The sequence below is a fragment of the Lynx rufus genome, unplaced genomic scaffold (assembly GCF_022079265.1).
Source record: "Lynx rufus isolate CCGP_SWC_20201006 ecotype Redwood Valley unplaced genomic scaffold, mLynRuf1.p SCAF_11, whole genome shotgun sequence".
Taxonomy (NCBI): Eukaryota; Metazoa; Chordata; class Mammalia; order Carnivora; family Felidae; genus Lynx; species Lynx rufus.
In genome coordinates, this window is record NW_025814825.1 from 5119870 (window position 1) to 5147228 (window position 27359).

General features: G+C 41.4%; 1 protein-coding gene across 2 annotated transcripts in view; it reads left to right on the forward strand.

The window, feature by feature from the left end:
* The window catches only part of ARID5B (AT-rich interaction domain 5B), a 179937-nt gene that overhangs the window by 145104 nt on the left and 7474 nt on the right, over positions 1–27359 (forward strand). For both annotated transcript variants that reach the window (XM_047072823.1, XM_047072824.1), the window contains 2 exons: positions 9019–9116; positions 25016–25214. In XM_047072823.1, the coding sequence (XP_046928779.1) occupies positions 9019–9116; positions 25016–25214 (297 nt within the window). The remainder of the gene's footprint in view (positions 1–9018; positions 9117–25015; positions 25215–27359) is intronic.

The window sequence follows — 27359 nt, forward strand, 5'->3', positions numbered from 1 at the left end:
AAAGAGCTGTATTAATAGAGCACGCAGAGATGATATCTGTAATAAAATCAATTGACATAGGAAGATGTCGTCATTGGAAATATTTTCTCCTCCACACAATGATCAGATTAAGTTGTGCAGTTTCTTCTGCAATCGAATAAGAAATTATTTTTTTTTCTCTCCTCACGAGGTAACCTGGGATATCTCTGTATCTTAGTAAAATGACAATGAGAGACACAAAGTCAAGAAAATGAAATTCATTTTAGCCCCACCATAATAACTAGTGTGTCTTGCCAGATAGAGCATATTACTCCACAAACTAATATAATGGTTTGATGTCATGGGGTTGGAACGGGAAAAGATGGCAGGCATGATGTGATTCGGATAATCTGGTATTTACTGTAGAAATCCCTGCTGTGAATTCTGACTAAAAACTCTTAAGATGTGAGTCAGTGTGTGTGTAAAAATATTCATTTAATACATGGGAGGTACTAGTACCAGTTTATAAAGAAATAAAGTTTATAAAGAAAGAAAATGCTCATATGAAGCACATATAAAATGTGCATTTCATAGACATGAATTTCCTTACAATATTTGTTTTATCAAGCACCCACTGTACAAAATAAATAATGAAATTTTTCACTTGGTTGGGTCTGTTGATAGGACAAAGAGGTTGACTCCTTGCCACTGTGGCTCACAGTTTTGCAAAATCTTAAGCTAATTATAGCTTTTGTCCATGTGAAAAAAAAAATAACTTAGTCTCATGAATTCAGGAGTCAGCCCCATAGCTTAGATTTTTAAGCCTAACTCTTGATGTTAAGAATAGGAATACACATTTTTATGAACTGTAGATAAGTTACATGATACTGCACAATAGTATGAAATGTCTTTTTAAAACCAGAAATTTGTTGTTGCCTGCTGATAGGGAGAGTGCCAACAAATTTCACAGAATCAGTTTTTCCTGCTTTTGTATCTTCTGTATCTTCACAAGGATCTATTTTTTGCCATGCAACGGCAAGTTGGTATAGAATACACAAAAGAAACTTCTGATTAGTTTCAGGGCATTTGCAGTATATCGAACACACAGTATCTTCTCTTTTGTTGAATGAGGGAAATAATGAATGGCCATGCAATCAGCACATCACCAGAACACATACTTATTAAGTCGTACATATTGGAGGCATTGTGCTATACACTCTAGAAGATGCAAAAATATCTACCCCAGTGTTTCTAGTTGCTTACCATCCAGGAGAGGCAGTAATTATAATGAAAAGACAAGTGGAAAAAGGTCCATTCCCTGTTCAAGTAAAGTACTATTTCATTTAGAAATGAGGGAAGGAAGGCTTGTGACTCTCATGTCATTCGAGCAGAATTTTGGAGGATAGATAGAATTCAGACGTGAATGATCATGGTCTTGCAGGAAGAGAAAGCCAAAGCGGGGAAGAAAGTGTGGAGGTGGAATAATGTTGGACATGGAGAGTCTGAATAACTTAGAGTGACCAGGTGGCTGGGACAAGTGACCTTGAAGGGGAGTCCAGAGAGGATGCAGCCCAGTGAGAAAAGGCTTTGGGATGGTGGGCCCTGGGATAATTCTGTAGGCTGGGGGCGAGCGGAGGGATGGAAGGCAATGCATAGAAGATTTATAACAAGCTAAGCATTCCCTTTTGCCACGTGCTGTGCCTTCACTCTATGTAGGTGGAGTGCAGGAGAGAAAGGCTGGGGTGGGGGCACATGGGAGACCAGATCGGCATCTGCTTTTCATGTGGTCACGAGCTTCGAGCCTCTTTTGCCAAGCCACAGAGGGGACTGGCAACTTCTGGAATCGCTCCCTTCCTCCTTCCCTATTTACCCATCAACTCCCTCATTGTTCGTTGGGCCCCTGCCATTCTTCACCCCCAGCTCTAACATCACATCTGAGACGGTGAATCTACTTAGCCCTCTTACTCTAAAATCTACATCCAGGGTCATCAACTGGATGAAGCCAGTTTGGTAGGATTTGTCCTTCCTCCCTTCCCTCCTTCCTTCCTTATTTCCTTCCTTTCCTTTTTATTTTTTTAATGCCTTATGCTACCTTGTTGTCCCTGTAGGCACTGAAGTTTGCAACTCCCTTGCTCCATTGAAGCTTTTGAACCTAAGTACAGAATACACTTTTCTATTGGTAGAATTGGGCCAATAAACAAAATGAGATGTTCAGTGAGGATTCAGTTTTGACATCAGTCCAGCAGACGTATGAGTAAGATCCAGTCTGAGGACTTAAATTGTCATCACTGTGTTACTGAAAGACATTCATCTGTGAGATTATCTGATATCAGATGCAAGTGTAGACTTGTCATTAGAGCTCAAAGGAGATCTTGGAATCTTCTAGATCTGTGGTTCCCAAAGGCTATTCAAGGACTGGGGCTCAAATTTTCAAAGGGAACTTTAAAGCATACATAGCTGTCTAGACCTCCACACTGAGATATTAACTCTGTGGTGGGCCCTGGGCCTAAGAACCCAAGAATCCTTTTTTATAAGCTGTCCAGGGGATGTTAATTCAAAGCTAATGGTAACAGATTATTCCCACTTAGCCTAATAGCCCTCATGACTCCCAGCTTCAAAATGTGGCCCCATCTAAATCAAGTATCAAAGATTAGAAAGTTGTCTTCACACCATTACTAAAGAAGCAAGCCGGAGTATTAACATCCTTTTGGCTCCCAAGCAGCACAAACTTTCCAGCGAAGGTTTTTCCATTTGGTAAAGTGGTAATCTAGCTACATTGGGACTCGATAAGCCATTTTCATTTTGAATGCAGGAAAGCCTAGCGTCAGAACATTTTTATTTTTTGCAAATAGGCCTTTGTGCAGAGAAAGATACTTGCCCTGCTCCAGCCCACACCCTCATTTTATAAATGAGGAAACTGAGGCACAGAGAAGTGAAATGAGTTGCATGGGGTCATTACGGACTTCTTCAAATTCTGACTTGCTGAGAATTTTGTGCACAATTGCCTCAAGCTCCATAGCAACACTGAAAGGAAAGACCATCCTTCATATATAAATGACCAGTGTTTATATCTTCCATCCTCAGCAGTCAATTAGGTATGTGTACAATGCTTTCTCCATATTTCCAGTGATATTTTGGGAAAAGCATCTAATAACCTACCTTCACTGGTAGCATCTTACAGTGAGTTCTTTGGAACTAACCTGAGCCTAACCGGACACACTATTAGCTGAGATTTTGTCTGAGTCTTGAGAAAAATGTGTGAACTTAGGAGATGGGTCAAGAAGTCTGCATGATGTAAACATTCGGTAACAGTAAAAAAAACTGCAAGTTTAAAACTTGTGGATGTATCTCTCCTGCTGTTAACTTGTGATTGGATAAAGACATCTCTCTGGAATTCCTTCTGGTTATAAAAAGAGGCCATCTTAATTGGCTTGTTTTTGTTTGTGGTTATAAACTATTCCAAACCTTCTGGTTTGAATTGCGGATTATGGATTATTTCATTTCAGTCCTTCATAACCCTCAAATTGAATTAAAAAAAAAGAGGAGCAAAGGTTTTATTTTAAGCCTTTATAAGCATTCGACTAATGGCTATATTCAGTTCTCTTGGCCTCCTCTGTCTTTGCTGGAAATGGATTTTGTGTCTGTGCCTCCTTAGGTCGAGATCATAAATGTAATGAATGAATTTGATTCCCTAAAAAACAATATCCTGGCATTTTGATCGGTTGGCAATGAGGATCCTTTCCTTTATAATCATGCATCCTTCCATACATTTTAGAATATGGGTCACCTACAGTTGAGGAGGCAGAACGGAATAGAGCCACACTGATGAGCTAAACTAAAGAGGTCTTCACTTCAGTGTCTGGTGAAGCAATTAAAGCTTGAAGAGTAGCTTGGGGTATTACCAGGATGCGGTGTGTTGAAGGTAGTTTGCTAAAGTGATTTTCATTTGGCTAACCATTTGAAGGTGAACCAGAGGCAATATTTGGAGAGAAGGTAGAGTAGGGAAATGGGTCTTGAGAAAATCTTATTCTAGATGCAAAAGACCATGCAAGGGGTGCCTTCTAAGAATGTCAGCAGCTCCGCTTCTCCTCATGGGTGAGACAGGACCATTATTTCTCATCTGGAAGAAGAAGCCACGTGTCTTCTTGCTGGAAGGATTAGGCTTTGACACCAGATTCCGGCTTTGACATCATTTCAAGACACCCTCTGAATCTAACCCTAGAACTCTGGACGGACAAAGCCTCTTGCTTAATTCAAAATTCTCGAGGCCAAAGATGATGTCATGTAGTTTTGAAAGGCTCCAGTTCCTGGAGTACTACCAGGAAAAAAAAGTCATCTTCCTTGAATTCAGTCCGCCCTCAAGGTGTCCCGAGAAAGAGGCTGTTTCTCAGAGCTGCCTGGGTAACACTGCACGCAGGCCAGTGTGCCTTTTGAGTTCACATCTCCTACGTTCTTAAGCTCTGGACACACTCGAGTCCTGCAAGATTTCTGATTGCTGTTTCCTAACCAAGCCACAAAAACTCCAAGATTATTTCATCCCTGCAACCTCAAAGGTTAGAGAAACCAAAGCCCCAAGACTGTGCCTTGGGTTAAAATAGTTTCCCCATTTTTTTTTTGTTGTTGTTGTTTTGTTTTGTTTTGTTTTGTTTTTAAGTGACAGGATATTTTCCTATGTCCATCCAGGAAAGTAGAGAAGGGGAAGATTCCTTTCCCACTCTCTGGACCTGTTTTCTTGGCAGAGGTGAGCATTTAGAAAGCTGGTTTCAAGCCACCTCTAACATAGTTTGGCTTCTAAAGAACAGTTTGAAGATGACTATATTTAGAAGCAATGAAACTTAATGAACATAATAGGTATAGAGCTTTTCATAGTTTCTTGGGTCTTCCCCACACTGGGGAAAGAAGTAACTGTCAAGTGTCTTCAAAGTGAGATTAAGGCTCTTGTATACCTACATTGGTTTGTTTTACTTGGGTGTGGTCTGTTCGGTTTTTCATCTTGCTTTATGGTTAATTGTATGGGGTTATGCTTCCTGCTAAATCATGAACCCTTGATAGCAGCAACTTCTCTTTGTTTTCATGGTATCTCCCCACCCTCCACCCTCCACCTTCTACCTTCTACCTCTATGCTTTTCTGTACCTGGCACAGGGCCCTAAAATGACAAGCAGTAGATGATGGGTTGATGTCATGAATCCCTAACATTTAAATGAGGATCTTGAAGGAGATCACAGGAGAAGCACAAGCTAAGAGAAATCATTGCTTGAGAAAATTTGACCATTTTCTTGAGGAAACAAAGAGGCAGAAGTCCTTTGTATCCTTAAAAACCTAAAATAATATGAGGTCAGTTTGAAACATGTACATAACCAGGAGGCCTCGGCTTAATGAAAGCGTTAGTCAAGCTCACCCCATGGCGGTATCAAACTTCCCAGCTGAGTGGGGCTGGGGACTACTAGGCAGACACTGGTTTTGCCCAAATGGGGTTTTAAAGCTAACACACATTCTGGACAACAGAATAACAACCCTAAGCAAATGCACACTTCGGCATGATGAACACAGACTCTCACAGGAGGCAGGTTTGTACAGGTGGGAGCCTGATGCCCGGTGGCTGGGCCAGGCGGGGCTCTCGTGTCCTTTCCTCTCTCCTTATAGGGCGTTGGGACCCACTGTGGGTTTAGACAATGGGAAGGTTTAGACATTTCTTGCTTTAAAGCCCATGGGCAGCATTTGAATTAAAAGCGCATCTGGACACAAAAAATGGAGATGTGTACCCAGGAGCACTGTGCACTTAAAAGCATAAAATCATTTAGCAGTTGGAAAGAGCACATTTTATGACTTTCCTGTGGAAAGAAAATATCTCAAAACGGTCTGATTCATCCAGGCCAGCCTGTGGAAGCTTGGTAAACAGGGACCACTTCCTGGAAGGCCCAGCCCTTGTCTTTGCTCCAGATGAACTTTCACTTGTAAAAACTGTATTTAAACACCAGCACCTGCTACAGCAGGGGCTAACACAGACCCCTGGCCAGCCACACATACTTATAATGCCAAATGGGACCTGATGCTGGCCTCCTGCTGCCGGTTTCAATCCTAGTATGAGGAAGATTGTTTTTTCCTTTTGATAATTCATTATTTATTCTTAAAGAAGTCAGTCATTTCTGTGATAGGCCAGGGTTGAACAGGGTACTACTCCCTAGTCTAGATGATAGGTTGTGGGAGGGAGGCATGGTCAGTTTCCACACATTAAATATCCCATCACCAGTGGTCTCCTGTTCATTACATTTTTCACAACCTGTATTATTTTGCTTATCTATTCCGTCCCTTCTTTATTTTTGTTATCCCTCCCCACCCCACCCCCCACCACACACACACAGACACTAGGATATGGTCATGTTGGGTGTTGGGTCTGGTTTTCATTGTTTTGTCCCAGCTGCTAGCACAGTACTCAACCAATGGGAGATGTTCAAGAAATGTCTGGTGCCTGGGGGAGTAAGTAGAAGGATTCCAATATAATTGAGAGTTATCTGTGATTCAGTGGTGGACATATAGAACCTCTGTTCTAACTAGAGACACACATGGGCAGGGTCAGAGGAACCATAGTTTTACTTACTGAGAGTAAAATCTCAGAGCACTGTTAACCTAACCCATCCCCTTAGATCCCTGCTGACCTCTTTGCTGCACTATCTCCCCCCTAGTAAGAGACCCACAGCTTATAGTTGACAACTTGTAGCAGAAGCTATGATTTCCACAGTCCTCTGCCTCACTTGAAGCAAAAGATCCCCAGAGTTCTGTATTATCACCCTGCTACACACATGGGCTATTCACCAGCTCAATCTGATGTGGACACCGTTTTGATGTCATGAAAAGAGTCTGCTCTGGGATCCTAAGCTATGAGTTCTGGCATTGCCATTCTACTGCTGTGTGTCCTTGGCCAAGTCATGCAACCTCTCTGTGTCTTGCTTCCTTCATCTGTGACGAGAATCCTCTAATCTACCTCACAGGCTGATGGGAGGATGAAGTGATAATCAAGCATGTGAAAACTCTTTATAAAATATGAAGTAGAGGGGAGCCTGAGTGACCCAAGTTAGTTGGGCATCTGACTCTTGATTTGGGCTCATGAGGTCATGATCTCGTGGTTTGTGGGACCAAGCCCTATGTTGGTCTCTGTGCTGACAGTGCAGAGTCTGCTTCAGATTTTCTCTCTTCCTCTCTCTGCCCCTCCCCCGCTTGCACTCATGCGCTCTCTCAAAATAAATAAATACATTTTCAAAAAATATATGAAATAGAGTGCATAGAAGAGATAAAGGACGACAAGAGCGATGGTTTCCTCTGAAGTGATTGCAGGGACTTACATAGGCTGTCTTCTGGCCTTGCTGGGCTCCCCACCCCATCTGAGGTGGGGGTGGGGGGTGGAATATGGAGGTGTGTTTCAAGGGGCCTCAGTATCTTAAGGGCTTGGAGGAATAACATGGACATATGGGAGGGGAGGTCTCAACAGGTCTCAAACAGACCAGCCTGAAATGGTATTATTAAAAAGATTGGGGGAGATTGTAATTAAATGTAAAATGATTACTAAAACACATATTCTGAGTGTTTTGAAAGGGGCTTGAAACCATTTATTATAATCTAAAGCAAGCTATAAATAAAGGAAGATTTTATTTTTAGCCATACCTGCTAGTAGATGTAAAGGGTGGTTCTGTCTACAGAGGACTATGGACACAACTTGGTTCAAGCATGCTTCGTGGGAAGCTGAACAATGCAAAGCTCCCATGATCTCGAGGTCCTACCCGGGCCTGTCGAGCAGGGTTTATGGAAATAAAGGGGTCTTTACTTGAGATGGAAAAGGTGCCATTTACCCTATAATATTTAACCACCCCTCCTCCTTCCATTACAATTACGAGCCCCTGTTTGCGAGCTGAGATTTTTTTTTTTTCCCCTCGGATTGCTGCCTTCAGCCCCTAAGTGAACTCTGCTGGCAGCTTTGCGGTTATTTTCCAAAAGAAGCCTCCTACTCTGATTGTATCCAGTGCCACTGGCACCTGTGCAGCGCCCTGCCCCCTGCACGTTCCAATAACAGCGTTTTCCTGTAACTCTGTTTGGAAACATCCACAAGGACCTCAGAATGCATTCTGTCTCCTGGTTTCAAGGAAATACTAGACTTGCTCGGATGTTAGTAAATGACGTGGTTTCCCCAAATTAATCATTTGCCAGATCATGCATCTGCTATTTTGTAAAGTCTTAATTTATGTACAAAAATAAAATTAAAGAAAAAAAGGAAATAGGGCCATAGCATGCCATCAGTATATTGCAAGCTGTTTGGTTTTATTCACCCAACTCAACAGTAGACTGAGCTTGCGTTTTAGCTTTGGAATTTGCTCGTTTTCGTAGGATTTGATGGATATCCCATTTTCCTGACCTAAGTGAATAAAAACAAACAGCTCGCAACATACACAGTTGGAGATTTGGGTTTTGTTTGGGTGGTGGGAGGAGCTGGCATAACCATTTAGCCTGAGATGACTGCAAATCCCACAACCAATTGGGTCAATTTAATTAATTTACATAGTAATTTTATTTAGTTTTTGAAGTAGTCTACGCATCACACAGTTCAGAAATCAGAAGATACAAAAGCACGTTTAGTGAAAACTCTCCCTCTTTTCCTACGTCCTTGGGCACCCGTTTCCCTGCTCCTTAAGCAACCGGTGTTAATTCTGGTTCTCTTAAACTGATATTTTAGCTGAAATCTCATTTTATTTGGATGCTTCCTCACACTGACATAAAGGAACAGAGTATGAGTTTGGGACCCCGGGGGGAACTAGCTTCATAAATGTCCAGGGAGATGCCTTAGGGTGACAAAACAGAGCCCAGAGCAGAATTCCGTTTTTATTATAAAGAAAAGTGCTAAAGGAGAGATCTCACTGTAAAACCCGAGTCTCCCCATGTACTCGTGTGGACTTCTCTGTTTCTGGGTTTCCAGAACAGGCTGTTCTCTTCTGCCTGTTGCATATGTATTGAATCCTGGAACTGTGAATCTCTTATGATGAAGATTGAATTTCCCATTGCCATTTTTTCAGATAACAGCCCGGCGTCAATGGAAACATATTTATGATGAATTAGGTGGTAATCCTGGCAGCACCAGCGCCGCCACTTGCACCCGCAGACATTATGAAAGGTAAGAAGCCCCTTCTCGGGGGCGTCTGGGTGGCTCAGTCGGTTGAGCGCCCGACTTCGGCTCAGGTCATGATCTCGCACTTTGAGAGTTCGAGCCCCGCGTCGGGCTCTGCGCTGACAGCTCAGAGCCTGGAGCTGCTTCGGATTCTGTATTTCCCTCTCTGCCCCTTCCCCGCTCGTGCATGCTCTCTCTCTCTCTCTCTCTCTCTCTCTCAAAAATAAACATTAAAAAAATAAAAGTTGAGATATAATTCACATACCATGAATTTTACTCTTAAAAAAAAAGCCCTTTCTTAGAAAGCCCTTGCTTAATTAAAAGTGTGTTAATTGGAAGCAGCTTCTGGTGAAGGATAAGGAGAAGTCTAAAGGACTTTTTTGGAAATAGAAAATATCCCCTGGCATATTTACCTTGCATACCGCCTTGGGGTTTTTTAAGGGACGTGGCTCTCTCTGGTTACCGGGGCTAAAATTAGATGTTCTTTTAGTTTGGTTTTATCCTGTGACCACCTATTTGACAATGCCTTCCCCCCCACCCCCAACACAAGCCTAGACTACTCAGTATGTTTTCTGTAGGTTCATTTACTGTGAGAACCTTCCACTTCTGGAAATCCTAAGTCTGCAGTGTTACTATGAGGTTGCCATGTAAGTGTGTTAACATTGAAATGTATTAACATTGAATGTGTTAATATTGAAAAGTAAGCATTTCTTTAATAAGAAAATTGGTCCCAGATAAGATCCATTGTTTTTTTCCCATCTTGGTATTTTTCTTCTACAGCTATGCTTTTCACCAAGAAAATCCTTTCTTGCCAAGCCGTGCATGGCTCAGTTTTCTAACACTTTTAGCTTCTCTCAGAAGGTGATGATCATGCAAACAAGAAGTAATGCCAAATTAGCCTACTATGAAGGTTGTATCCACAAGAGTGTTTCCTCTTTGCATTAGGACTGTTGTTGTCCACAGCATTGCAGATCTGTTAGTGAATTCATGCATTATCCTTGTTCTGCGCTTCTAGTCCATACTTAATGTGTTAAAGTCACACCAACTTCTCTATCTCTGGCATTTCCCTGCTGAAATGTTGACTGACTCAGCAACCTGGTTTCAAATTCAGATCCAAGTAGAGGTGTGTGTGTGTGTGTGTGTGTGTGTGTGTGTGTGTGTATATGCATATGTTTTAATAACAGTCATGGATGGAATGAAGTCAAGACACAGCTGAACAAACAGGCCAGTTAGCTTGCTAGTTTGAAAGGTAAAACATGACTGCCTAATGTGATGGTTGCCTTTTACATGTGAGTTACCATTCCAATTTCATCCCAGATGCCCAACACCTGCCTTTGGATCATACAAATGCATCCTCAGATAATGTCATCTGGAGCATCAACTCTTAGTCATATTTTATTTTAGTTCAATTAAATTTTTATCTGTGTTGCATTCAGCATAGAGTCTCTTTTAGTATAGCCATTCGACGAAGCCTAGAATGTTTTGGTCGGTATAACCTAGTAAACCAGGTTGGGTTTAGTAGCCCATGGAAAAATCCCCATGAAGTATTCCTAAGGGATTGCCTTACGTGCTGTTACAGTCCACAAGGATTTTTTAAAATGGTAACAGGAATTCAAATTATTACTCTTCCTAGCCTTTTTTTTTAGTATGCTACATCAGTTTTTTAAATGTGAGTGTTACTTCTCTCAGTATTTACTACAACAGCCTACATTCTCACTGTACATAACAGGTACACCACTGAAACCCTAATACAAAATAGCATAGATATCTCAGGTGAGTGTTGTGTTAAGAGCACTTAAGGTAACATATTCAACTTATTTTTGACTTATGATTCAAGGCTTTAATCAGAACATTTTCATTAGAAACACCGTCTGTATTTTCAAAGAGCTTCTATTCTGATAGTGAACCTCCCATACCTCCATGTGCAAATGTTCCCAACACCTGAACCATCAAACGTAAAGGACCAGAACAGCAGTTAAAATTTGCAAAAAGAGTGTATCTCAGCTGTTTCACTCACTTTAAGGATGAATATTAAACGTATTACAAAGCATCACATGATCAAAAAACAGATTGGGTTTGATGGAAAAAAGATTGGATCTGATAATACAGTGAGTGTGTGTGTGTAATTAACTCAAGTACTGGTGTAGATAAAAATAGCCTCAATCTTAAATGAGATACCAAGATCTGTACTTAGTTGCATGACATACCTCATCCGCAGTAGTAAAATCCCAAATGCCTTCAGTCAGTCAAATTGGAAAATTCTAGGAAAGATACTTTACACTTTAGCAACTATACAACATTATTTAACATTCTTAAAAAGTTCTCTTCCCTCCTCATTCTTGGGAGTAAAGGGGATGTTTCATGAAGGTTTGGTGTCCCACTGGATTAAATACTTTTGAGATGCTAGGTCACTCACTCTTCTAAATCGAGAATTTGTTTGGTCAGTGCTTACCAGTCAGGATCTAGTAAGGACAATAAAAACCACAGTAGGTATTCAACAAAGAGAACTGACATAGAGACTTGCTTAAACCACTGTTTTTGTGAAGCTGTATGTTAACACGGAGGTAATAACCACAGGTTCCCTGGGGCCTAGAGGAGAGGCTGTTGCCACCCACAAGTTTAGAGAGTATGCCTCACAGAGCTGGGGTTAAGATCCCTCCTTCCCGGGAGGCTCCCAACCAGTGCTGGTGGTTGAGCTCAGAGGTGGAGCATCGCGGAGCTAGGCTCAGACCTGAGGAGGGAGTGCTCCCTAGCTGGTGCTGGGCCCCAGAGCAAATGGAGGGTGATAGTTCTGGGACTGTCGAAAGAAGCTAGAGGCTGGAACCAACTGCTGCTGCTACATCACTGTTGGGTTGGCCCTGAAATGAGCAGCGAACAAATTAGAAAGAAGAAGGGACTTCCACCCCTCCCCTGGCCTGCTATGGCCCCATTTGCAGAACCCCAAAAGGAAGACAACTGACAAAAGAGACATGTAATGGGCGGGACTCCGGTCCCAGAACACAGAAGAGTAGGTTTGGAGCTGAGACAATCAATAGTCAGCTGCCAAGTGGGACCCCCAACATGGAAAGCTCTGCACAGAGCCAGAAACCTTGTCCCAGGGTGGTTAGCATATTCCTTGGATATCCTTTCACTATCTAGGCCCCTTTCACATTGTCATGATCAGATACAAAGGGTGTCTTGAGTGATTAGTAATTAATAATAGTGAAGCACTAAATTTGCAGATAACTGACTTTTTCTGGAAAAAAAAAAAAGAGGCCCCACTTTCATGATCCTGAAAGGAATCACCCATGCTCCTGTGTGTTGTGGTAGGCAGAAAGGTCTGGGGCAAGTGCTCCAGATGTCTTACATCTTTATTCTCTTTAATGGTTCTACGGGAGAAAGGCAGAGGACACCGAGATCTGTCCAGTGACTAGAAACAGTTCTGCTTGGGTCAGAGAAGAGCCTGAAGCTCTCAGCCACAACTGTGCTTAGGGACTTGGCAGATTTCCTTCCTTCTTGCTAATTACAGGCATGCTAACACAGAACAGAGAGGTCTAGATTGGGGAAAGGCCACCGTTTTCAAGAAGGTTCAAGAAGTTGAAAAAGATCAGGGTCTTGTGGGCAAACGTCTAGTCCGGAGATGCCCGTGGAAATCTGTCAAACCTTCCCGGTCAGATCAGAATGACCGAGTTCCCCCTGTGCATTCAGTCACACTCTTTTCACTCTTTTCACTCTTTTCACTCCGGTATAGAGACTCAGTCTTTTTCCTATTTCCTTACCACCAGCTTTGCTTTCCTAGAAGATGAAGAAATGAGTGATCTAGTAGGCATTATCCACTGATTTATTTTTCGTGTGGTGTGGTTCATGTTTCCAGTAAATGTTTTCATTTTCCAACAAGAAAAAAGTAGCCAGTTCCTCAGTGAATATTACTTGTATGTTACTCGGGCACTCTTGGTTTATTAATGAGTGTAATAATGAAAGTGTGGGTTGTTGAAAAGAATCAATGAGTGTTTTTATTTAAGGCACAGCAGAAATGGTACAATGCCTGTGAATGCATCATTGTTGCTGAAGGCCTGACTCGTCCAAACTTGCCTCTGATTGGTTTAAATCAAATAGGTCCAAGCACTTCATAAAAATGTCTTTGTCAGCCTGGTTTTACTTCCAAACCTATTCATCTCTGTCAGTTTTTAATATTAGTACCAGGCTCCTGGCCATAGTCCATTAGTACTGTACTTAATTGCTCATGTTACAGCTGATCACCAATATAAAAAGCATTAATGTTCCCCATCGCGAGACTGTTGCTATGTAGACGTCTCAAACTCAGCAAAGCTCATGAAGTGTGGTTATTCTGGACATTCCTTGCCCAGGATTTATAGATAAAGTTCCTATCGGTTATAATGCAAAGAAAAATGCCCAGCTCCTCCTGGTCAGGACCCTGCTAAGTAGAACATTTTCCTCCTGATCTGACTCTCTCTGTTGAAGATGTGCTGAGTCACCGTTATCAGGACAGGAGCAAAAAAGGGAAATGGTTCTTTTTATGGCATTCTCTTAGCTTAGTTTTCTGGAATAGTAATTCACTTTAAAGACTTTGCTTTCACATGCAGATTTGTTTTCTTTTTTAGAAAAATGTTGTTTTTTTTTTTTTAAGCACATACAAGAGGGAAAAAAAAATCTTCACATAGAATACCACATCACTGGTTTGAATTTTCTTGAATACATTGCATGGTCTGTGTCTGAGGAGCACGTGAAGTTGTTATTAGGGTTGGAAAAAGGAGCATTGAGGCAAAAGGACTTTATGATGTGCTTTTCTGAGTATTTAGAAAATCAAAATCAGGGGTGCCTGGGTGGCTCAGTCGGTTGGGCGTCCGACTACAGCTCAGGTCATGATCTCATGGTTCATGAATTCGAGCCCCACGTCAAGCTGTGTGCAGACAGCTCAGACCCTGGAGACTGCTTCAGATTCTGTCTCCTTCTCTCTCTGCCCCTCCCCTGCTAATGCTCTGTCTCTCTCTGTCTCTCAAAAATGAATAAACATTAAAAAATGTTTAAAAAAAGAAAATCAAAATCATAAACAAATGTGCTTATATGCGGGAAATGAGCACTTATGCATCATCTTCTTATATACCTAATGCCCAATTTCAAATTCTAACCTTTTGCCTTGTCTGGAAGTATTCCCCTGGCAAGACTGTCCTGCTGCAGGGCTGGGGCGGCCTCCTTTGCAGTGACCTGGGGTCAGTGGTACCCAAGCCAGACGCATCTGGGCAGAACCCTAGTGACAGCTGGACCTCAGCCTTTCCTCTCTGAAGAAAGAGAGGTTCATGTTTTGAGTAAGATAAATATGTGCTTTAAGATAAAGACCAAAAATATATCAAGTCTTAAGGAACTCAGCTAATCATGTTGTGAGGAAAAAGCCAAGGGAAAGTAAAGTAAGGTGAGTTCCAGTTCTGTTTATGTCCTGGACATGATTTGCTATGTTTTTGGTCATTTTGATACCCTTGAAGTTAATCAGTACACAATTCAGAAAGACACAGGCAAGATCACAGAGTATTTTAGATTTGAGAGGTCCCTTAGTCGTCCTCTAGTCCAGTGCTTCTCAAGTGAGGGTTTCTGGCCTGTCTGTGTTCTGTGAACAGAATAATTATGAATAAGCATTGTTACACGTACGTAGCAATTTGCCAGAATCATTTTATGTCTGTTGAAACAAATAAAAAATCGGGCCTTGTGTTTTATGTGCCTTTCTTAAATTTCATTTTCTACTAATTCATTTTTATGAGTTACGAATTTTACACCAGTGTCAGTCAGCAACAGACAGGAAACTCAGAAAACTGGTCCTTCATGTCAGGCCACTGAAGAAGCACTACTCCACACCCCCGGGCACAGACTCAGATGTCTGTGGGGGAGGTAGCATAGGTGAGTGCAGTGGCCAGGTAGGAAAGTAGGAAGCTGGCACACACAGACAGGCCAGAGAGGCCCGGCAGGATCAGCCAACACCACTGTCTTGGACAGATACAGCCTCAGTACTGTCAGACCTTGAATGGTTTCATGATAACTTACATGAAGTCACCTGACTTGCAAATATTGGATCCAATATTTCTGAAAATATTTTACATCAGTTAAACTAAACATACCCCTGGGCAAAATGTAGCCTATAAGCTGCCAAGTTCTGTGGGGACTGAACTACCTTTGGCACTGGGCTAATCCAGTCTCTGCTCCAACGCCTTGCAGTTGGGGAACAAGAAAGAAGCAGGCCACCGTTGGAGGTGCTCTTCATCTAAACACTCTTCCACATGCTGAACAAGACACCATCTGTGGCTTCCCACTGGCCCTCCCTCACCTTCTGGGTCTGACTCTTTCTCTGCATGCCATTTCCTTGGTGATGGGCCGCCACATGCTTGGCAAAGCTTCTCTCCCACTCCAAGGCCTCCTATTCCATTCAACCAAGCCTCAGAGCACGATTTATGGGTTTTCACGAGGTTGGCCTGCTCTTATGTAGATGCCTCCAATTTGTGTCACTCAGAATACCCAAAGCGATTCCAGATGTGGTATATAGTACTTCTTGGGATGTAGCAGTATCAGCCTTTCAACATAGCCTGAGATTACATTTGAAATTGGTAAGAAGCCCCCTCCCAGTGGCCACTTTCTTTTTCTGGGATAGGAGTGATTTGCCATTTGAGTGACTGACTGACTGCCTTTTTCCTTTGCCGCTGTCCTCAAGAGCCATTGGGTGTTTTTTGAATATCTATGATGTACAAAGCATTCTCTGGGATAATGAAAATGGATGAACCAATGAGTTTGGAGTAGGGTTGACAAACAATGAGGAGGTGCTCACCCTACCACATTTATGGAAGAGATCGCTAAAGGAACATGATGCTACTTTCCATGAGGCCAAGCTCAGCTTCAGAATTCTCCTCAGTATGGCACCCCCAGGCCAGTGCTACCAACTCAATAGAACTGGGAGGTACTATGATCCTTGGCTTATCTAACTTATCATACGATCTGACTCTTAGTTCATACATACATGAAAGAGAGTTGAATATTTAAGGCTATAAAAACCTTAGGTAAGTAAGTAATAGATACAAATAAGAAGTTCAACAGGGATGAAAGAAAGAAGAGAGAATTTTCAGCTGGAATGAGCAAAGTCTTCCAGGAGGATCTAGAAATTTGAACTGGATCTTAAAAGAGTTAGAACTTGAGAGATCATCATACATCACACATACAGAGATCAACATACAGCTAAAATATTCAGCTGAAGAATTCAAGAACAGTAAAGATACTATTTTTGGGAGCAAGGATCATGTGGTATTGCTTTCCTTGAGTCTCCCCAATGCACCCAGTGCAGCATCATGAACATATCTGGGAACTCAGGAATTAGGGGTTGAATGAATTGATTTCAATCCAAACAAAAAGGACAGTTTCTTCTACAAAATGTGCATAAAGAGGTAGGGAACGAGGTGGTGGAAGAGGCTGTCAGGGGAGTACTAAGGCTCAATTTCAAATCAGACCCACCACAGGCAGGTCTTGCAGTTTATCTTCTCAGTGTCTGTTAACTCTCTTGCCCTGAGGTCCAGTGGCTGGACCACTCCCATCCTCACCCATGGGTGACCATGGTGGGGTTGACCAATGTCTGGACTTGCAGCTCCTTTCTAAATACTGTGTTGGTAATGTGGGCTCTGGCCAGTGGGCACAGGTATTAGTACCTCTCCAACACTGCCACGCAGGCTTTCTCAACTCCCTTTTTCCTCAAATACACAGAAGTCCTCCTGGCTCTTATCAACAGCCAGGAGCCTGGGAAACCTAAGGTGCTGAGATTCAGGCAGGCTGAGGCATTTCTGCCACTCTTCCGTCTACACTCCACCAAGCTTGTTCTGGGGGACCTATAGAATTCCTCCCCAAAGGACAGTCAGATAATTTCCTAAGCAAGAGCCTTCCTCTGTATCACTCAGCATGCCTAAAATGCTCTGATAACTTTCCAATGCCTGGATATTTCAAGAAACTTTTAAAAAGGAAAACAAAACTCTCGCCAGGCCCTGGAGTAGAAAAACTGGTTTCTGCTTTAAAAAAAAATAAACAACAGCCTTTGAAAAATCTCTATTTAAAAATTCTTAAATTTGCCTCTAAATGCAAGTTGTAATTAATAGAAGTTGGAGTTTACACTATCGAGTGTAAAAACACCCTCAGGCACAAACTAATCAAGTGTGTATGTCATGCTGTAAACTACAGCAAGTTCTTTGTTTGACCCAAAAAAAGCTTGCCAAACAGCAGTTTTTCTTTGTCAGTCTCCTTTATTGTCTCATTTTTGTTTTCACCCTACCTCCCCCCTTTCTCACTCCTTTGAACCTGGGTACAGTATTTAAGAAACTTTTCAGGTCCTATGTTTTATTGATAGTTTTCATCAAGCATGAATTTAAATTTGAGAATAGATTAGGTGTCTTAGCCCCTTTTCTTTTTGATAAATAACAAGAGGTTTCTACTTATGATTTTCTGTCCTCGGGGCTTTATCATTAAGATTAAATAACTGTACTCTCAAGCATGCCACTGCACAAACATCTTTTCAATTACGTGAGTAACAGATGCCTTCACAAAAGAACTATTGAAAATTCAGAGAGCCATGTTTCCAAAAAAGAAAGAAAAAAAAGCATCAGATGACAGAAGAATGTAATTGTTTACCATTAAAATATATCCTTAACTCTTCCACCGAAAACCTCTCAGAACATTTTGTTTTTATACAACTTATTACGAAGTTTGATCAAAATTGTAAATGTTTGGGGGAATTGTTGAACATTTCAGAAGCTCTGGAACCCATGGTGTCTCACGTAGATGAGACCTAAATGCAATAGTTGTTTGCCTGTCTTCACATAATGGACACTGTCTGCCTTCATTTGTGGGGTGCTCATTATGTTGAAAACACTGTAGTTATATTTGTCTGTTACTCTTGAAATAATGTTCATCTGCCCTTGAAATGGATCCATGCAACTTGATTCTGAGTTAGTCATTGTTTTTTCATTGAGAAGAATGATTGCCGCCATCTTTGCTGGCTGACATTGTGGAGGGCTGGGTGCTATTTATGGTCTATGCCCTCTGTTGTGAGAATGTACTTTAATCCCAGGGCATAAAGTCAGCCTTAAGTCCATTCCAACTTTCTTTAGTGTGAAAGACATGGGGATAACATCAGTCTAGACCCTCTTAGAAGAGACAAGGAGGCATCATAGAAGCAAAGCCCCTGAGGAGCTTTCATTCTAACTGGGGAGGCCATGAGAACCTCAAACATGGTAAGATGAAGTACCCCAGGCTGGAATTCATGAAGGGATATGATTCCTGAGTTTCTCTTACCATCCAACATCAAGTTGGGCCTCATCCACCTAGGGTCACCACCTTTTCGAGAGTCATGGTATTTTAGAAAAAGGAGTATTGTGCCCAGTGCCCAAGCCATAGGGCTGTTCTAATGGGTTGACTCCTTGTGGAATGGCTATGGGTGTATTTTATAGGTCTGTTGCGTCTGAGAAAAAGAGAATGCTCACCCTGATTTTTTTAGTGCCTTAAGTGCTTAGAATTCTCCTAACCCAGGGGTGATCAGTTTAGTATCTCCTGAGTGTCAGTGCTTCTCAGACAAGGTATAAAAGTGCAGTTACCCTGCTGATATGAAGGCAGCTCAGACAGATCTGTGTTTGAACTCAAATTTTAGCACTTAATAGCTGCATGCCTTTGACTAGTCATTTAATAATTTCACTCTGAACCTCCATTTCCTCATCCATAAAAATGAGAGTAAAATAATGTACCTGTATATACTTCTTTTTGTAATAGTTGAACTTAAGGTATACAAATACCTCCTATTAATAGGCATTTACATGGTCCCTGTTATTAATATTGGAATGCCTAATCAATATATAAGAATAACCAGAAGTTTCTCTCCCCATCCTCCCACCTCAGGCCCCCACAGACCAGTGTAACTGCAGTTCAGCGGGCCTGTCATCCCTGAGCAACCTCTCTCACATTGACAATCCTTTATAGGAGTCAAGCCACCATCTTGCTCGGCCCAGGCTTCATGTACCTTGCTTTTCTTTTTTTACTTAGTTAGGGTTACAGGCACTCCAGGACCACAGAAGAAGGTGTCAGAGTCGTTAATGGGCCTAGGAAACAACTCTCCCACCACTTCCAGGGGCAAATGGACAGTATTAATGCCTTCAAAAAAGTTTCTTGTTCATCTTCTGTTGTCTCTAGAGTAGGCAATGAAGCCCTGTTAGGCAGGTAATTTTCCCAAGAAAGACCTTTTCTGATGACAAGTGGCCATATATTATTGTTGATATAATGGGCCACATGGCTTTTGGGTATCTTACATAGAATACAAATGATGCTATTTATACCCACTTCCTTATTAAAGCACTCCATACAGTTTACCCTTGGTGACCTCACGGTCAAGCTAAGTCTTCCATATAGAACCCATGCTGCATTCTCCCGTGGTTTTCTTAGCTCACATGAGTCCTGCCATTCACCATTCTCCATGGCCTACAGGTCAGCATGGCCTCTGTCTCCATGGTTCAATGCTCAAAGCCTTTAGTTCACCTCCTCATCTGTTTTAGGAGGGTGCTGGAGACCTCTTTCTCAGCTCTCTTGGTTACTGACATTTTGCTCCTCACACTCTGCACGCTATTTTCTCTGTTTTCCAGAAACACACCATAAAATAGAGGAGATTTTTACCCAGGGCCCACATCTTTCTCAGATGGAGCTTGGTTTTTAAGAGAACAGGAACAAAGTTTCTGTTGTACTCAGTGAGTGTTGTGCCCACTGAGGAAACATCCCACTTCTGTGTACGCTGACATAGCACATTTGTGTCTTTGACTTTTGATTTGGTACCAATCACCCAAATGCCTTCTGCCATTTTTATGGTTGTGGTCTGGAACCCTGAGAGGTGGACAGTATGTGAGATTAGAAACTTTCTAGTCTTCTTGGAACCTTAACAAGGGTGCATACATCATCTTCAAAAAAGAAAAATATACCTTCTATTGGCTCCATATTTGGTGAAAGATTGCTTCCCACACTTCACAGTGAAGTTATATTTTCAATTTCTGGCTGAGAAGGGAAATGTCTGGCCAAGCCTTAGAATTTATCAACCCTGGAATCAACTTAGAGGTATAATGACTTCATTTGGGATCAGATCAGATCCGAAGCCCCAGCGGAACCAATATGTCATTTCTTTTCTACCGCCATACAAAAGCCTAATACTGTAAGTATAGTAGGAGCATTTTGGCCCTTACAGGCACACCAACTTTATTTCCCTCTGACCCTAAGGTATTCTGTTCCAGGGGCACCAGCAGATCTTTGGGCCTAGAGTTTTTCACAGGTTTGATACCATAACAGTGTCTATAAAGTGACGAGGGTGAGTTTGAGGATCAATTACAACCGTATAAATTACCTACTTCTTTCCCCCACTCCAAACTGAGTCAGTTCTAGACAGTATTATACTATCATTTTGCAGAGCTCTATAAATAGATGGATTCTCATTTTTCCTCTTAAGCACTGTTTGCTCAATGTTTTTGGCCCCAAAGTTCAGTCATTCCATGCAAGCATTAATCAATACAGAAGATTATTAGTGGTTACTCGTTCAAAAGAGATTTGACATTATTTTCCGTCTGAGTATGGGGAAGGGAGGGGGACAGCGCTGCCTAATAAAGATGAAGTCTTTTCTTCTTTTGTATGAAATGCAAATGATGAGGACATGTGGCGATATACATTTCTTGAATGTGAGGCTGCTGGTTTTTGTTAAGAAAGAGAGGCAGGACCCTGGAGGATTTTAGAATTTGTAAATATAAAATTATCTGCCTTGGTGTTTAAAAAAATAATAAAAGAGAGAAAGAGCTGGCAGTTTGCCAGATTACTTACATTACAGTAATAGATTTGCTGACCCCTGACTTCTGCTGTAGAGAAATGTATTGAATTTTTCATAATATCAGATGAGGCAGATCTAAAAACCTAGTATACTGAGCACCATTATTTAACTTGAGATTTAACAAAGCCGAAATCTTTTCAAACCAGCAATTTCTTGTATGATGATAATTTAGTGGCTCAGATGCTAATAAATCAAGGTTATAACGCTATTGATTTGTTAATTTTAACTTGGGTTGATTTTAAGTCGTCTTTATTTAAAAAAAAAAGATGAAGAAGGAGAAGGAGAAAAAAAATCTTGCTTTCACAGTGACTGAATTTAATAAGAATCTTGGTGATAGCAAAAGGCTCCCCTACTGTTTCTGCTGTGGGGTGGAAAATGTTATTCTTGTATTATTCCTAGGGAAAAATAAAATCTCATGCTGCTACAAATCTTATGCCTATGGAAAGATGTTATTTTTTAATACATGATGGCTTACCTATTTCAGATCCATTAATGGCATCGTAAATAAGCATTTTGCTAATCTGAAATGTGAAATCTGGATAATAATAAAGGCCCATTTATCTGCCAAGCTTTCAATTCCCAGAGTAGATGTAGATCAGGGGTAAAAATCTCTCTGGATTTTCTAATGAATATATTGCTTCTCTTCCCCATTACTTCCACCCACCTAAAGCCCAACCCACATTCTTAGAGTTGCAGCCCATTGAAGATGGGCTGTGTAATGAGTTCTCAGGGGCTGGGGTGCATTTTTGCTTTTAGCTGTATAGTTTAGAGACTGATTAAATCTTTGTTGTACTACAAATATTTGAGGAATAATCATCCACAAGGCACAGGCATGTTGCATTATACTAGATTCTTTATACAATACGAGCCTACTCAGCTTCCTGCATTGGGTAACGTTGACCTTAATATTGGCTAACCTGTTTTTAATGGTATTGCATTTACCCTAAACGTTTAAAATGTTCCAAAGCCTATAATAGCTTTCGTCTTTTTGTACTGTAAAAACTTCTAATAATCAGATGATAAGATCATATCCTGTGGGGTAATTGTGTTGTACCATGACAGGATAACTGAAAAAACATTCAGTGAAAATCGCACCAAACGGAAATCACTATATGAACAGTGATTGTTTGTGTGCTGTGTGAGATCGTGCCCTGTTCTTTGGGGCTTAGCTGGCCATATTTCTACTTGTTTCCTTTTAGCTGCTGCCTTTCTTGTTTTATTTTGGGAACCTTTTTTTCCCTGAGCCACTATAATTATCTTTCAGTGATTTAGAAGGAGGAAAAAAAAACCACTCAATTGACCTTTACACACACACACACACACACACACACACACACACACACACTCACTCACATATTCTCTCCCTCTGGAAGCCTTGAACAAGCAAAGCTTGTGTTTGGATTCAGTTTTACCTTAGTCATGCCTCTTTCCAGATACAAGAAACATTTAATTCCAGATTTCCTGCTTCTGGCTCTAGGCCTTTGACCAGCAAAGTGAAATGTATTTTTTACTGCTGTCGGCCAGCCAGCTGCTGAGTTGAGTGAAGAAGAAAAAAAAAAAAAAAGAAAGAAAGAAAAGGACAAAAAAATGAAAGCAAAAAATGAAATGGAAATGTTGCCCTGCTTCTTGAATCTGCAGAATTGTCTAAGGAAATTAAAGTCTCCTAAAGGCACCCAGCTAAAGGGCCTGGGTGGCCCGGGCCTGTGAGAGCCTGAGGGGAGGGGTCCACGTTGGGTGTGCCTCCAACCCAGTTCTCTGCCTTCTGTCACCCTCTCCCTACACTCAGAGGTAACACTGTCATGCTTCCCGGTGAAGAGGGTTCCTCCACGTGTCACCGTCGCGATTACAGAATGAAGCTGAGGGCAAGGGGGGGGTCCCAACAAACAGCAACCATTGGAATACCCAGACTTCAATGCTACTTGGGTTCCCATGGCAACCAAACAAAAGTAAAACAAACCTATCCGTCCCAACAATAAAAATATGTTTTCATTAAAGTCTATTTAAAATGTTTTCCCCCCGTTTAAAATATTCAATGCATTTCGCTCCCCAGACAAAAATCCCCAACCTGCCGATGTTAAAGGGGGATCAAGTCCCTGGCAGGACCACGCAGATAAAAGGAATCGGGGTAATGTTGGGGACTTTACAGATGAGACGGGATAAATTCAAGTATGAACAAGATTGCTTTTTTCTCTCTTCTGCTTAGTTATGCTTTTTATTATATAAACATTAACTGTAATATTACAGTGGGAGTCAGGTATTTGGCAACCATATATTATTTTAGTAAGTCTACATCGAGAGAACAGTTTCCAGTTTTAGCAGCTGTAACATGTTTAAACTCAGTTTGTAATGGGATCTGAAGATAACTATTCCCCACGGGCTGTGTTGATCTTCATGGCTGGCCCACTGCCAGACAGAGGGCTCGAAACTATTATTCACGCCTCCTTGCACATACCTTGTCTGAGCATGCTCAGTAAATGAATTTTGTTTCTAATATGCTGTAAATCGGGATTTCATTTTCCCATAATTTCCTTGGTATTTTATTAAACATCGAACTATTATCACAAGAGCCCCCACGTCTGTACTCGCAAACCTGAACAGTTGTGTGTGTTGAAGTAGCTGAGATCCAAATTGCCTGGTTAGAAGCCGATGGTAGGATAGCTAACAAATATCCAAACCAAAGAAGTTTTTGCCTGGAAGTCTTAGTTTAAAAATAATTAGGGTTCCCAATATTTGAACAGATTTATGTTGTTTATAAGCCAAGTACATTTTCTTCATTGAGTCAACTTGTCTTATTTAAAACAAATTATGTTTGCCGTATTAAAGTTCATATTTTTAAGGCTGAGTCTTGTATTAATCCCACAGTGAGTCATTAATCATACCAAATGCATTATAAAAACTTTAATCACTGCAGTTGAAACTGAGATTGTAATGCAATCCATCCCTTTTAATTACATCAGCTATTTTTCCCTTTCAGATCAAGAGCTATGTCGCAAAGGGAAAACAGATTAAAACTAGAGCTGTTTGATGTTTCTCTTTTTAGAACAATTTTATGTACTTTGTTTGAAAAGTTATATAATTAAAATGCTTGAATTTTTCAGCCCTCTGATTTTTGTGGCTTGAGTGGTCTGTCCGCCCTCCTCACTGGGGCTGTCTTTTGTTTGGCACCCCAAAACGGGTGGGAGTCACCCACCCACCTCAGAACTCGGGAGAAGACAGCTGTCTCTCAGCCACACTGAGCTTGCCTCCCATTAACCTCTTTATCTTAAGTGTCTGCTCTATATTTTAACATGAATGAAAATATAAACTTTGGAGACAGGCAGAACTAGGTGCAAATTCCATCTCTAACAAATGGTGTAATGCTTAAGCAAATTATTTAACCTTTCTGGGGCCTCGCTTGCCTCATCTCTCAAAAAGGAATAGTAATAATAGTAGTAGTAGTAGTGGTAATATCATAATAATAACAATTACAGTAACACTCCAGAAAGATACTGTGGAGATAACATGAAATAATCTACATAATGCATTTAGGACATTACCTGGCACATACTAGTGCATACTTAGACTATCATGTTCATGAAGTCAGGGGCTTTGAATGCTTTGTTCACTGCTATATCTCAGTGCTTTGAGCACTTATGCACATAGTAGGTGCTCAATAAATAATAGTTGGCAGAGCAATAAATGAATGCCAGCTGTCATTAGTCTTGCTTTCATTGCTGTGATAATATTTTTGGCACTTAGCCAGGTTCCATGAGCTGTGATAATGATGTTAACTTTGGACGCTTCCATTGGTATCTTTGGTATATAGATTCATAAAACCAGAAAGATGTCTTGCAAGGAAGTATGTAAGTTACCAGGTGCTGGTTTTGACCAAGGAAGTAGATCCCGGAAGTGTGGAGTAAGTTTCTAGAAATGCACAGGTGTCATTGGAGATGAGGTCATTCAATAAATTGCTTGTATTGAGAAAAGAAACTAAACCCCAGTAGCATCAATGCTACCTGGAATTGCCTCCCAAGATTGATCATCTCTTCTGATATCCTTCCAGATTAATCCTACCATATGAAAGGTTTATTAAAGGAGAGGAAGATAAACCCCTGCCTCCAATCAAACCTCGGAAACAGGAGAACAGTTCACAGGAAAATGAGAATAAAACAAAAGTATCAGGAACCAAACGCATCAAACATGAAATCCCTAAGAGCAAGAAAGAAAAAGAGAATGCCCCAAAGCCCCAGGAATCATCAGAGGTGAGTTGCTGTCCTCCACAGAAATACCTCTGTGAGACACATCCTGTCCTGTGTCTTCTGGAACCCTACATCCAGAGCCGTGTCCCTGAATACCCACAGCCCTAGACTAAGAATTCACATCATCTCAGCTCCACGGGTCCCCGTAGAGCGGATCTGTTGGTTTGCCCAGGAGCTGGAAGGCAGTGCGTGGTATTAACTGGATGGACCAATAACAGGATCTAGAAAGATGAGAACATCCTGTATAAAACTGATAGCAAATGCTGACTTTGAGATAGAAGGAGTCAGGGCTTCAGCTCTGGGAAGCAAAGAGACTCCTATGTGATGTGGCTTCTTTGTCATTTCACAGCCAGTCTATCTGAGGAGTTGGTCTGACTCTAAAGCACACTTTGTGGGTTCTAGCACATCTAGGGATGTTGAAATGATATATGCCATGTCTCCACAGGACTTCCCTAAAAACTCAGAGACTTGTTTGCCTCCCATAATTGACCTCTGTGCATGAGCCTTGGGTTGAAACCAGTTTAGAAACACCTTAAGTATATACTATTTGTAGGAGAATTTTGAAATTGTTCCTCTGAAACCATTATTATCTCTCATGTTAACAGGTAGTTTCTGAACCTTTTAAAACAAGCCCCAGCTACCCACAGCCCCCAACAGCCCTTTGGTAGAAGCCATTACTGTCAGCATACAGCCAGTCATGGAGGCTGATCTGGGCTCTGTTTCAACATGAATAATAAAAAACCCTGCTGCCCATAAAAAAAAAAAAAAAAAATTAGCAGCCACATTTGGAGACAGCATGTTCTAGGATTCAACCCCAAAGGGAATTTTGGTACTGATATTAAACACCCCCTAAAAATCAGGTTTATAATGAACACATAAGAGACTCCCTAATTAAACACTGGCTTAACACACACACACACACACACACACACACACACACATACATACACACACACCACACCAACCTCCTAACTAGAAATTAACCTACCCAACTGACTCCTGTGTAAGAAGAGATTATTAATACCAAGAAAAGATTTATTTTTTATTTTTGTTTCGTAATTATTCTAAGCTTTAGTAATTAAAAAAATGGGGGGGGGGAATGATGCAGAGATTTCTAAACATCTGCAAGCTTGCAACATAAATGGCCAAAAGCAAGGAAATTCCAAGTTAAGGCTGACATTCCATTCTTCCTTTATCCCGTTGGCCTGGTGATTTATTATAGGGTTTTGGATCAGTGAGTTCTATTAGATACCATATGTACAGCATCGCCAAAGCACCAGAGGACAAACTGAGGCCACGGGGCCAGCTGACCTTTGAGTGGCTCCACTTTGGGGATGAAGTTTGAAATGGTTGTTTTGTGAGGTGGGGGAGGAGTCCTCAGCCTGCTGCCCTGAAGCCCCTCAGCTTGGGGAATGATTGTTGCCAAGAGTAGAGCCTGACTCCCTCCAGATCACAGAAATTCTTAAGGCCTTCAGGCTCCCTGTTTCTCCTAGGCCCCAGTGCCTCAAGGCACTGTAATGTTGGAGTATCAGAGGTTATCATGGTCAGGTCATCTGAACTACCTGGACTCTCATACCCTCTCCAAGGCTGACCTTAGAGTAAGAACTGCTGCCCACCTCCAACACAGACTCATGTGTTTGGCCAGGTATATTTCTCCTCGGTGACTGTGTGTTTGGAGTTTGGATTTTATTGTTGTTTTTCTTGTTTTCAATATGAAGCAGTGAACTCAATGGAGACAGGAGGGCTTATAAAGCCCTTCCAGTCAGACCCACTATCTTCAGGTAATTGGATTGCAAATGGCATGGTGGGAAGGTACCATTTAACACATCAAGGCAGATCATAAAATGCCATCCCAGGAAAAACGGTCCTTTACTTTTTTCTGCCTAGCTTCCAGAGACCCTCTAAACTTGTTTTACAAACAAAACCATAAAACTCCATGTAACCGAAGACCTAGGTCCCAGAAACTTCAGTGAGATTGAGTATCCCCTGTAGCTTTACTTCAAACCACAGCCCCATCAGAAACTGACATTTAAATGCAATTTGCCTTTTTCCCTTGCTGTACTCATTTTTCTGTATTTTCATGTAATGTATAAGCTCAGGGGACCAATGATGATTGTTAATGTAGAACAAGTAATGATATTTGTACTG